Source organism: Salvelinus namaycush, chromosome 31 (assembly GCF_016432855.1).
Source record: "Salvelinus namaycush isolate Seneca chromosome 31, SaNama_1.0, whole genome shotgun sequence".
Taxonomy (NCBI): domain Eukaryota; kingdom Metazoa; phylum Chordata; class Actinopteri; order Salmoniformes; family Salmonidae; genus Salvelinus; species Salvelinus namaycush.
In genome coordinates this window covers 48577-60607 of record NC_052337.1, presented here as the reverse complement: position 1 = coordinate 60607, position 12031 = coordinate 48577, and the positions used below count along the sequence as shown (strand labels likewise).

The 12031-nt window shown below is 43.7% G+C and overlaps 1 protein-coding gene across 1 annotated transcript in view; it reads left to right on the top strand.

Annotated features, from left to right (window-relative positions):
* LOC120026128 (netrin receptor DCC-like) overlaps window positions 1–12031 on the top strand; it is a 177344-nt gene that overhangs the window by 135825 nt on the left and 29488 nt on the right. Inside the window, exons 11-12 of the mRNA XM_038970949.1 lie at window positions 234–406; window positions 2287–2425. Of these exons, the coding sequence (XP_038826877.1) occupies window positions 234–406; window positions 2287–2425 (312 nt within the window). The remainder of the gene's footprint in view (window positions 1–233; window positions 407–2286; window positions 2426–12031) is intronic.

Genomic DNA, 12031 nt, shown 5'->3' with positions numbered 1-12031 from the left:
TTCCTAATTTTTCACTCACTCACTCACTTTTCTTAACTCCATGGTTCATCCATGACTCACTGTTGGTTGCATGTAACTCCTATCACTTTGCATGTTAAATAAATATTCATTCCATGAAACTAAATCCACTGTGTGTGTTGGGCGTGATCACGTCAATCCACATCCAGACCCCATTGATCCGTCAGATGACGATCTGTTCCATCTGTTTGATAAATATCCTACTCCCATACCAGATACATCCACCCCCATGATCCCCCCAGTAGGTGTCCAGGCCGTGGCCTTGACCCCAGACTCTGTCAGGGTCAGCTGGGCAGACAACTCCATGACCAAGAACCAGAAGACCACTGAGGTCCGCTACTACTCCGTCAAGTGGAAGACCAGCTACTCTACTAGCGGGAAGTTCAAGGTAAGGATTTAGGGAGGGGGGGGGGGGGTGTGTCTGTCTGTATGTGTGTCTGTGTGTCTGTCTGTCTGTGTGTGTCTGTCTGTGTGTGTGTGTGTGTGTGTGTGTGTGTGTGTGTGTGTGTGTGTGTGTGTGTGTGTGTGTGTGTGTGTGTGTGTGTGTGTGTGTGTGTGTGTGTGTGTGTGTGTGTGTGTGTGTGTTCTTGCCTACTGGTTTGCTACCTGATGTTGTATGTTAACAGTCTTCAGGTGGTTTGGTTAGAGTTTTTGCTTCTATTTATGGATACCTGTAACGAACTGGTTGATCACAACTCACTTTGTATTTGCCTGCTCGTTTAAAGAGACGTTACTTGCTGCTGTGGGGTTCTGCCGTGAGAGTTGCTTAAATGCTCGTTAAAAAGCTTGTTTTCTTATTAAACAAAGCCCGGTTTCTCCTTACACTCTACTGTTCTCTCTTGACTTCATGTATTTTATTAAGGGTTAAAAATGGGTACAATTTAAAAAAGTACAAAGCACAGAGGAAAACACCTTATGAAAAGCCACCACACTGATGTGGGTTTCTGGCAGAATCATTTTTGACGTTACACTCGGTACGTTCAAGGGATAAAGTTTGCGAACATTAGCTAACATATCCCATTTGTTTAGTGTAAGCTGTGACCATTCCCTAACGTTAACTAACATATCCCATTTGTTTAGTGTAAGCTGTGACCATTCCCTAACGTTAACTAACATATCCCATTTGTTTAGTGTAAGCTGTGACCATTCCCTAACGTTAACTAACATATCCCATTTGTTTAGTGTAAGCTGTGACCATTCCCTAACGTTAACTAACATAGCCCATTTGTTTAGTGTAAGCTGTGACCATTCCCTAACGTTAACTAACATATCCCATTTGTTTAGTGTAAGCTGTGACCATTCCCTAACGTTAACTAACATATCCCATTTGTTTAGTGTAAGCTGTGACCATTCCCTAACGTTAACTAACATATCCCATTTGTTTAGTGTAAGCTGTGACCATTCCCTAACGTTAACTAACATATCCCATTTGTTTAGTGTAAGCTGTGACCATTCCCTAACGTTAACTAACATATCCCATTTGTTTAGTGTAAGCTGTGACCATTCCCTAACGTTAACTAACATATCCCATTTGTTTAGTGTAAGCTGTGACCATTCCCTAACGTTAACTAACATATCCCATTTGTTTAGTGTAAGCTGTGACCATTCCCTAACGTTAACTAACATATCCCATTTGTTTAGTGTAAGCTGTGACCATTCCCTAACGTTAACTAACATATCCCATTTGTTTAGTGTAAGCTGTGACCATTCCCTAACGTTAACTAACATATCCCATTTGTTTAGTGTAAGCTGTGACCATTCCCTAACGTTAACTAACATATCCCATTTGTTTAGTGTAAGCTGTGACCATTCCCTAACGTTAACTAACATATCCCATTTGTTTAGTGTAAGCTGTGACCATTCCCTAACGTTAACTAACATATCCCATTTGTTTAGTGTAAGCTGTGACCATTCCCTAACGTTAACTAACATATCCCATTTGTTTAGTGTAAGCTGTGACCATTCCCTAACGTTAGCTAACAGTCTGAGAAGGTAGTTTGTGGCTAATGTAAGTGTCTGTTTCAGGTCTAAACTGCCCCTACTAATAACCACGTGGCCATGTTGGCTTAATATTAGGTGTAGTATGAATATAAGTTTGATTATTGCCGTAGAAATGCCACGGTAATTCTTAACACATTTTGCTCTTTGATGTTTTCACTGTCACATTTTGAAATGTTCGTTACAATCGTTCGACTGAAATTGTTACTAAGTAACATGTTTGCCGGCAACAGAACCATTGTTGAACTCACTTCCTGTTTCGTTCTCTAGTCTGCAGACACAACAGCCCTCAGCCACACCGTCACTGGCCTCAAGCCCAACACCATGTACGAGTTCGCTGTCATGGTTACCAAGGGCCGCAAGTCTAGCACGTGGAGTATGACCGCTCATGCCACCACTTACGAAGCAGGTGAGTCCTCTCTCTTTCTTTCTACAGTATCTACCACACCCTGTCTCCTTCTCCGTTATCTCTTTCTCACCATCTTGACCTCTCCTTTTGTCTCTCTCTGTCTCCGTTATCTCTCTCTATCTACAGTATCTACCACACCCTGTCTCTGTCTCCGTTATCTCTCTCTATCTACAGTATCTACCACACCCTTTCTCTGTCTCCGTTATCTCTCTCTATCTACAGTATCTACCACACCCTTTCTCTGTCTCCGTTATCTCTTTCTATCTACAGTATCTACCACACCCTGTCTCTGTCTCCGTTATCTCTCTCTTTCTACAGTATCTACCACACCCTTTCTCTGTCTCCGTTATCTCTCTCTATCTACAGTATCTACCACACCCTGTCTCTGTCTCCGTTATCTCTCTCTATCTACAGTATCTACCACACCCTGTCTCTGTCTCCGTTATCTCTCTCTTTCTACAGTATCTACCACACCCTTTCTCTGTCTCCGTTATCTCTTTCTATCTACAGTATCTACCACACCCTGTCTCTGTCTCCGTTATCTCTCTCTTTCTACAGTATCTACCACACCCTGTCTCTGTCTCCGTTATCTCTTTCTATCTACAGTATCTACCACACCCTGTCTCTGTCTCCGTTATCTCTCTCTATCTACAGTATCTACCACACCCTGTCTCTGTCTCCGTTATCTCTCTCTATCTACAGTATCTACCACACCCTGTCTCTGTCTCCGTTATCTCTCTCTTTCTACAGTATCTACCACACCCTGTCTCTGTCTCCGTTATCTCTCTCTATCTACAGTATCTTCCACACCCTTTCTCTGTCTCCGTTATCTCTCTCTATCTACAGTATCTACCACACCCTGTCTCTGTCTCCGTTATCTCTTTCTATCTACAGTATCTACCACACCCTGTCTCTGTCTCCGTTATCTCTTTCTCACCATCTTGACCTCTCCTTTTGTCTCTCTCTGTCTCCGTTATCTCTCTCTATCTACAGTATCTACCACACCCTGTATCTGTCTCCGTTATCTCTCTCTTTCTACAGTATCTACCACACCCTTTCTCTGTCTCCGTTATCTCTTTCTATCTACAGTATCTACCACACCCTGTCTCTGTCTCCGTTATCTCTCTCTTTCTACAGTATCTACCACACCCTTTCTCTGTCTCCGTTATCTCTCTCTATCTACAGTATCTACCACACCCTGTCTCTGTCTCCGTTATCTCTCTCTTTCTACAGTATCTACCACACCCTTTCTCTGTCTCCGTTATCTCTTTCTATCTACATTATCTACCACACCATGTCTCTGTCTCCGTTATCTCTTTCTATCTACAGTATCTACCACACCCTGTCTCTGTCTCCGTTATCTCTTTCTATCTACAGTATCTACCACACCATGTCTCTGTCTCCGTTATCTCTCTCTTTCTACAGTATCTACCACACCCTGTCTCCGTTATCTCTTTCTATCTACAGTATCTACCACACCATGTCTCTGTCTCCGTTATCTCTCTTTTTCTACAGTATCTACCACACCCTGTCTCTGTCTCCGTTATCTCTCTCTTTCTACAGTATCTACCACACCCTGTCTCTGTCTCCGTTATCTCTTTCTCACCATCTTGACCTCTCCTTTTGTCTCTCTCTGTCTCCGTTATCTCTCTCTATCTACAGTATCTACCACACCCTGTCTCTGTCTCCGTTATCTCTCTCTTTCTACAGTATCTACCACACCCTTCTCTGTCTCCGTTATCTCTTTCTATCTACAGTATCTACCACACCATGTCTCTGTCTCCGTTATCTCTCTCTTTCTACAGTATCTACCACACCCTTTCTCTGTCTCCGTTATCTCTTTCTATCTACAGTATCTACCACACCCTGTCTCTGTCTCCGTTATCTCTCTCTTTCTACAGTATCTACCACACCCTGTCTCTGTCTCCATTATCTCTCTCTTTCTACAGTATCTACCACACCCTTTCTCTGTCTCCGTTATCTCTCTCTATCTACAGTATCTACCACACCCTGTCTCTGTCTCCGTTATCTCTCTCTTTCTACAGTATCTACCACACCCTTTCTCTGTCTCCGTTATCTCTTTCTATCTACAGTATCTACCACACCATGTCTCTGTCTCCGTTATCTCTCTCTTTCTACAGTATCTACCACACCCTTTCTCTGTCTCCGTTATCTCTTTCTATCTACAGTATCTACCACACCCTGTCTCTGTCTCCGTTATCTCTCTCTTTCTACAGTATCTACCACACCCTTTCTCTGTCTCCGTTATCTCTCTCTATCTACAGTATCTACCACACCCTGTCTCTGTCTCCGTTATCTCTCTCTTTCTACAGTATCTACCACACCCTTTCTCTGTCTCCGTTATCTCTTTCTATCTACAGTATCTACCACACCATGTCTCTGTCTCCGTTATCTCTCTCTATCTACAGTATCTACCACACCCTGTCTCTGTCTCCGTTATCTCTCTCTTTCTACAGTATCTACCACACCCTGTCTCTGTCTCCATTATCTCTCTCTATCTACAGTATCTACCACACCCTGTCTCTGTCTCCGTTATCTCTCTCTATCTACAGTATCTACCACACCCTGTCTCTGTCTCCGTTATCTCTCTCTATCTACAGTATCTACCACACCCTGTCTCTGTCTCCGTTATCTCTCTCTATCTACAGTATCTACCACACCATGTCTCTGTCTCCGTTATCTCTCTCTCTCTACAGTATCTACCACACCCTGTCTCTGTCTCCGTTATCTCTTTCTCACCATCTTGACCTCTCCTTTTGTCTCTCTCTGTCTCCGTTATCTCTCTCTATCTACAGTATCTACCACATCCTGTCTCTGTCTCCGTTATCTCTCTCTTTCTACAGTATCTACCACACCCTTTCTCTGTCTCCGTTATCTCTTTCTATCTACAGTATCTACCACACCCTTTCTCTGTCTCCGTTATCTCTCTCTATCTACAGTATCTACCACACCCTGTCTCTGTCTCCGTTATCTCTCTCTTTCTACAGTATCTACCACACCCTGTCTCTGTCTCCGTTATCTCTTTCTCACCATCTTGACCTCTCCTTTTGTCTCTCTCTGTCTCCGTTATCTCTCTCTATCTACAGTATCTACCACACCCTGTCTCTGTCTCCGTTATCTCTCTCTCTCTACAGTATCTACCACACCCTGTCTCTGTCTCCGTTATCTCTCTCTTTCTACAGTATCTACCACACCCTTTCTCTGTCTCCGTTATCTCTTTCTATCTACAGTATCTACCACACCATGTCTCTGTCTCCGTTATCTCTTTCTTTCTCTTTCTCACCATCATCCTTTTGTTTCTCTCTGTCTCCTCTCTCTGTCTCTCCTCTCTCTCTCTCTCTCTCTCTCTCTCTCTCTCTCTCTCTCTCTCTCTCTCTCTCTCTCTCTCTCTCTCTCTGTCTCTCTCTGTCTCTCTCTGTCTCTTTTTCTCTGTCTCTCTCTCTCTTTCTCACCATATTGACCTCTCCTTTTGTCTCTCTCTCTCTGAAAAATAACTACCACGCAGTCTGTCATCGCCACCACGCCAAATTATATTTATTCGCTGCGACTCCAATTATCCTTATGAAATAGTACAGCGTGTACTTTCTAAATGTCTACATGTTTACATTTGTCAACCCAATCCTTTTTAGAAATACATTGACATTCAATGCTTTTTAGTATAATGTGCTGCTGTGGAAAGCTTTGTTGCATCAGACTCTTAATCGTAGTCGGCTCCGATACCAGTTCCCTTTCGGTGTTACACACCTGTGTGTCCCAAATTACACCATATTCCCTATGTAGTGCACTACTTTTGACCAGAGTCCTATGGAACCCTATTCCCTATGTAGTGCACTACTTTTGACCAGAGTCCTATGGAACCATATTCCCTATATAGTGCACTACTTTTGACCAGAGTCCTGTGGAACCCTATTCCCTATGTAGTGCACTAGTTTTGACCAGAGTCCTATGGAACCCTATTCCCTATGTAGTGCACTAGTTTTGACCAGAGTCCTATGGAACCCTATTCCCTATGTAGTGCACTACTTTTGACCAGAGTCCTATGGAACCCTATTTCCTATGTAGTGCCATACTTTTGACCAGAGTCCTATGGAACCCTATTCCCTATATAGTGCACTACTTTTGACCAGAGTCCTGTGGAACCCTATTCCCTATGTAGTGCACTAGTTTTGACCAGAGTCCTATGGAACCCTATTCCCTATATAGTGCACTACTTTTGACCAGAGTCCTATGGAACCCTATTCCCTATATAGTGCACTACTTTTGACCAGAGTCCTATGGAACCCTATTCCCTATATAGTGCACTAGTTTTGACCAGAGTCCTATGGAACCCTATTCCCTTCATAGCGCACTAGTTTTGATGCACCACTGTGTCTTTGATGGGTCCACGTGTTGGCAATGGACACACAGGAACATATGAAAAGGGTTTGATGTAAGAACAAACGTAGTTAGAAATTCAACCCGTTTCAATAAAAAAACACACAACTGTTTGTTGGATTGGAAGTCCTGGGGTAGTGCTTTTCAAACAAAGATTTTGATGTTTAATTTAGTTTCATGCGTTCAGCGGAGAGTATTGGTCTCAGGAACGTGTGTAAGCGGCACTCAGAAAAAAATAACCTAAAAGGATTCTTTCTTCCACTGTCCTCATATGAGAATCCCTTGAGGAACCCTTTTTAGTTCCAGGTAGAACCCTTTTTAGTTCCAGGTAGAACACTTTTTAGTTCCTGGTAGAACCCTTTCCACTTCCAGGTATAACCCTCTTTAGTTCCAGGTAGAACCCTTTTTAGTTCCTGGTAGAACCCTTTTTAGTTCCTGGTAGAACACTTTTTAGTTCCTGGTAGAACCCTTTCCACTTCCAGGTAGGACCCTTTCCACTTCCAGGTAGAACCCTTTTTTGTTCTAGGTAGAACCCTTTTTAGTTCCAGGTACAACCCTTTTTAGTTCCAGGTAGAACCCTTTTTATTTCCAGGTAGAACCCTTTTTAGTTCCAGATAAAACCATTTTTAGTTCCAGGTAGAACCCTTTTAGTTCCAGGTAGAACCCTTTTCTGTTTCAGGTAGAACACTTTTTTGTTCCAGGTAAAACCATTTTTAGTTTCAGGTAGAACCCTTTTCAGTTCTTAGTAGAACACTTTTTAGTTCCAGGTAGAACCCTTTTTTAGTTCCAGGTAGAACCCTATTTTAGTTCCAGGTAGAACCCTTTTTTAGTTCCTGGTAGAACCCTTTATAGTTCCAGGTAGAACACTTTTTAGTTCCTGGTAGAACCCTTTCCATATCCAGGTAGAACCCTTTTTAGTTCCAGGTTGAACCCTTTTTAATTCCTGGTAGAACCCTTTTTAGTTCCAGGTAGAACACTTTTTAGTTCCTGGTAGAGCCCTTCCCACTTCCAGGTAGGACCCTTTCCACTTCCAGGTAGAACCTTTTTTAGTTCCAGGTAGAACCATTTTTAGTTCCTGGTAGAACCATTTTTAGTTCCAGGTAGAACACTTTTTAGTTCCAGGTAGAACCCTTTTTAGTTCCAGGTAGAAACATTTTTAGTTCCAGGTAGAACCATTTTTAGTTCCAGGTAGAACCCTTTTTAGTTCCAGGTAGAACCCTTTTTTGTTCCAGGTAGAACCCTTTTTTGTTCCAGGTAGAACCCTTTCCACTTCCAGGTAGATCCCTTTTTAGTTCCTGGTAGAACCCTTTCCACTTCCAGGTAGAACCATTTCCACTTCCTGGTAGAACCCTTTCCACTGAGGGTTATACATGGAACCCAAAAGGCTTCTACCTGGAACTAAAAAGGGTTCTCCTATGGGGACAGCCTAAGAACCCTTTTGGACTGTATGTTTATGCTGCAATCAGGGAAGCCTGTTCACAGATCACATTTCATTACACAGCGACACATGTTTTTGGAATTCCTTTTGTCAATAAGTCTACAAAACACGGTCTCTTTTGTTTGGCCAATAACAGACCATGTCGTTAGAAGGTCTCCTGGGGGTGCGTTGCAACCAGCAGGAAGAATGTAGCACTGTGCAACATTACCTGGAGATTACATGGACCTGTGTGTTAAAGCAAACTGGCTTGCAACCCAAAAACCCATAAGAAAAAGACCTACCCCGTTTTAAGGTATGACCCAGGTGCAGACAGTGGTGAAGAAACTAAAGTTTATTCTTTAAAACAGGGACAGGCAAACAACAGGTCAAGGCAGGCAGGGGTCCATAATCCAGAAAGGGTGTAAGGCACCAGAACAGCAGACGGGCTCAGGGTCAGAGCAAGCAGAGGTCGGTAATCCAGAGTAATGGAGCAAGGTACAGGACGACAGGCAGGCTCAGGGTCAGGGGAGGCAGGGGTCCATAATCCAGAAAGGGTGTAAGGCACCAGAACAGCAGACGGGCTCAGGGTCAGAGCAAGCAGAGGTCGGTAATCCAGAGTAATGGAGCAAGGTACAGGACGACAGGCAGGCTCAGGGTCAGGGGAGGCAGGGGTCCATAATCCAGAAAGGGTGTAAGGCACCAGAACAGCAGACGGGCTCAGGGTCAGAGCAAGCAGAGGTCGGTAATCCAGAGTAATGGAGCAAGGTACAGGACGACAGGCAGGCTCAGGGTCAGGGGAGGCAGGGGTCCATAATCCAGAAAGGGTGTAAGGCACCAGAACAGCAGACGGGCTCAGGGTCAGAGCAAGCAGAGGTCGGTAATCCAGAGTAATGGAGCAAGGTACAGGACGACAGGCAGGCTCAGGGTCAGGGGAGGCAGGGGTCCATAATCCAGAAAGGGTGTAAGGCACCAGAACAGCAGACGGGCTCAGGGTCAGGGCAAGCAGAGGTCGGTAATCCAGAGTAATGGAGCAAGGTACAGGACGACAGGCAGGCTCAGGGTCAGGGGAGGCAGGGGTCCATAATCCAGAAAGGGTGTAAGGCACCAGAACAGCAGGCGGGCTCAGGGTCAGGGCAGGCAGAGATCGGTAATCCAGAATAGTGGGGCAAAGGTACAGAATGACAGGCAGGCTCAGGGTCAGGGCTGGCAGAGGTCGGTAATCCAGAGTAGTGGGGCAAAGGTACAGAATGACAGGCAGGCTCAGGGTCAGGGCTGGCAGAGGTCGGTAATCCAGAGTAGTGGGGCAAAGGTACAGGACGACAGGCAGGCTCAGGTCAGGCAGAACGGTCAGAACCGGGAAACTAGAAAACATGAGCAAGGAACAGGCGGGAGCAGGGAACAAACCACTGGTAGGTTCTCCGAACAAAACAAATTGGCAACAGACAAACAAAGGACACAGGTATAAATACCCAGGGGATAATGGGGAAGCTGGGCGACACCTGGAGGGGGGTGGAGACAATCACAAAGATAGGTGGTTTTTGCGTGACAAAACCAGCCGATCAGTTGATTTCTCGTTGTTACCCTGTCAAGTGATTATGATAACAGACAGATAGTCTGTGTTCTCTACTCCTGCCCCCTATGAAATATCGACCTATCAGGAGCTTTGGAAACCGTGAGGCTGATGAATGGTAAAATACTTATTACAGTATAAGAAAATAGTAGATGGCCTGTATTTCATGCAAACGTTTCACCTTAAAATAATATAATATACACAGTATAGGTCCTTATTCAGATCCTTTGCCTTTTTCATTTTTTTAAAAACTTTACAGCCTTATTCTAAAATTGATTAAATTACTTTTTTCCCACATCTTTAAAAAATATATATATATATTTCACCTTTATTTAACCAGGTAGGCCAGTTGAGAACACCTTTATTTAACCAGGTAGGCTAGTTGAGAACACCTTTATTTAACCAGGTAGGCCAGTTGAGAACACCTTTATTTAACCAGGTAGGCCAGTTGAGAACACCTTTATTTAACCAGGTAGGCCAGTTGAGAACACCTTTATTTAACCAGGTAGGCCAGTTGAGAACACCTTTATTTAACCAGGTAGGCTAGTTGATAACACCTTTATTTAACCAGGTAGGCCAGTTGAGAACACCTTTATTTATCCAGGTAGGCCAGTTGAGAACACCTTTATTTAACCAGGTAGGCCAGTTGAGAACACCTTTATTTAACCAGGTAGGCTAGTTGAGAACACCTTTATTTAACCAGGTAGGCCAGTTGAGAACACCTTTATTTATCCAGGTAGGCCAGTTGAGAACACCTTTATTTAACCAGGTGGGCCAGTTGAGAACACCTTTATTTAACCAGGTAGGCTAGTTGAGAACACCTTTATTTAACCAGGTAGGCCAGTTGAGAACACCTTTATTTAACCAGGTAGGCCAGTTGAGAACACCTTTATTTAACCAGGTAGGCCAGTTGAGAACACCTTTATTTAACCAGGTAGGCCAGTTGAGAACACCTTTATTTAACCAGGTAGGCCAGTTGAGAACACCTTTATTTAACCAGGTAGGCCAGTTGAGAACACCTTTATTTAACCAGGTAGGCTAGTTGAGAACACCTTTATTTAACCAGGTAGGCCAGTTGAGAACACCTTTATTTAACCAGGTAGGCCAGTTGAGAACACCTTTATTTAACCAGGTAGGCTAGTTGAGAACACCTTTATTTAACCAGGTGGCCAGTTGAGAACACCTTTATTTAACCAGGTGGCCAGTTGAGAACACCTTTATTTAACCAGGTAGGCCAGTTGAGAACACCTTTATTTAACCAGGTAGGCTAGTTGAGAACACCTTTATTTAACCAGGTAGGCCAGTTGAGAACACCTTTATTTAACCAGGTGGCCAGTTGAGAACACCTGTATTTAACCAGGTAGGCCAGTTGAGAACACCTTTATTTAACCAGGTAGGCCAGTTGAGAACACCTTTATTTAACCAGGTAGGCTAGTTGAGAACACCTTTATTTAACCAGGTAGGCTAGTTGAGAACACCTTTATTTAACCAGGTAGGCTAGTGGAGAACACCTTTATTTAACCAGGTAGGCTAGTTGAGAACACCTTTATTTAACCAGGTAGGCTAGTGGAGAACACCTTTATTTAACCAGGTGGCCAGTTGAGAACACCTTTATTTAACCAGGTAGGCCAGTTGAGAACACCTTTATTTAACCAGGAAGGCCAGTTGAGAACACCTTTATTTAACCAGGTAGGCTAGTTGAGAACACCTTTATTTAACCAGGTAGGCTAGTTGAGAACACCTTTATTTAACCAGGTAGGCCAGTTGAGAACACCTTTATTTAACCAGGTAGGCCAGTTGAGAACACCTTTATTTAACCAGGTAGGCCAGTTGAGAACACCTTTATTTAACCAGGTAGGCTAGTTGAGAACACCTTTATTTAACCAGGTAGGCCAGTTGAGAACACCTTTATTTAACCAGGTAGGCCAGTTGAGAACACCTTTATTTAACCAGGAAGGCCAGTTGAGAACACCTTTATTTAACCAGGTAGGCCAGTTGAGAACACCTTTATTTAACCAGGTAGGCCAGTTGAGAACACCTTTATTTAACCAGGTAGGCCAGTTGAGAACACCTTTATTTAACCAGGTAGGCTAGTTGAGAACACCTTTATTTAACCAGGTAGGCTAGTTGAGAACACCTTTATTTAACCAGGTAGGCCAGTTGAGAACACCTTTATTTAACCAGGTAGGCTAGTTGAGAACACCTTTATTTAACCAGGTAGGCC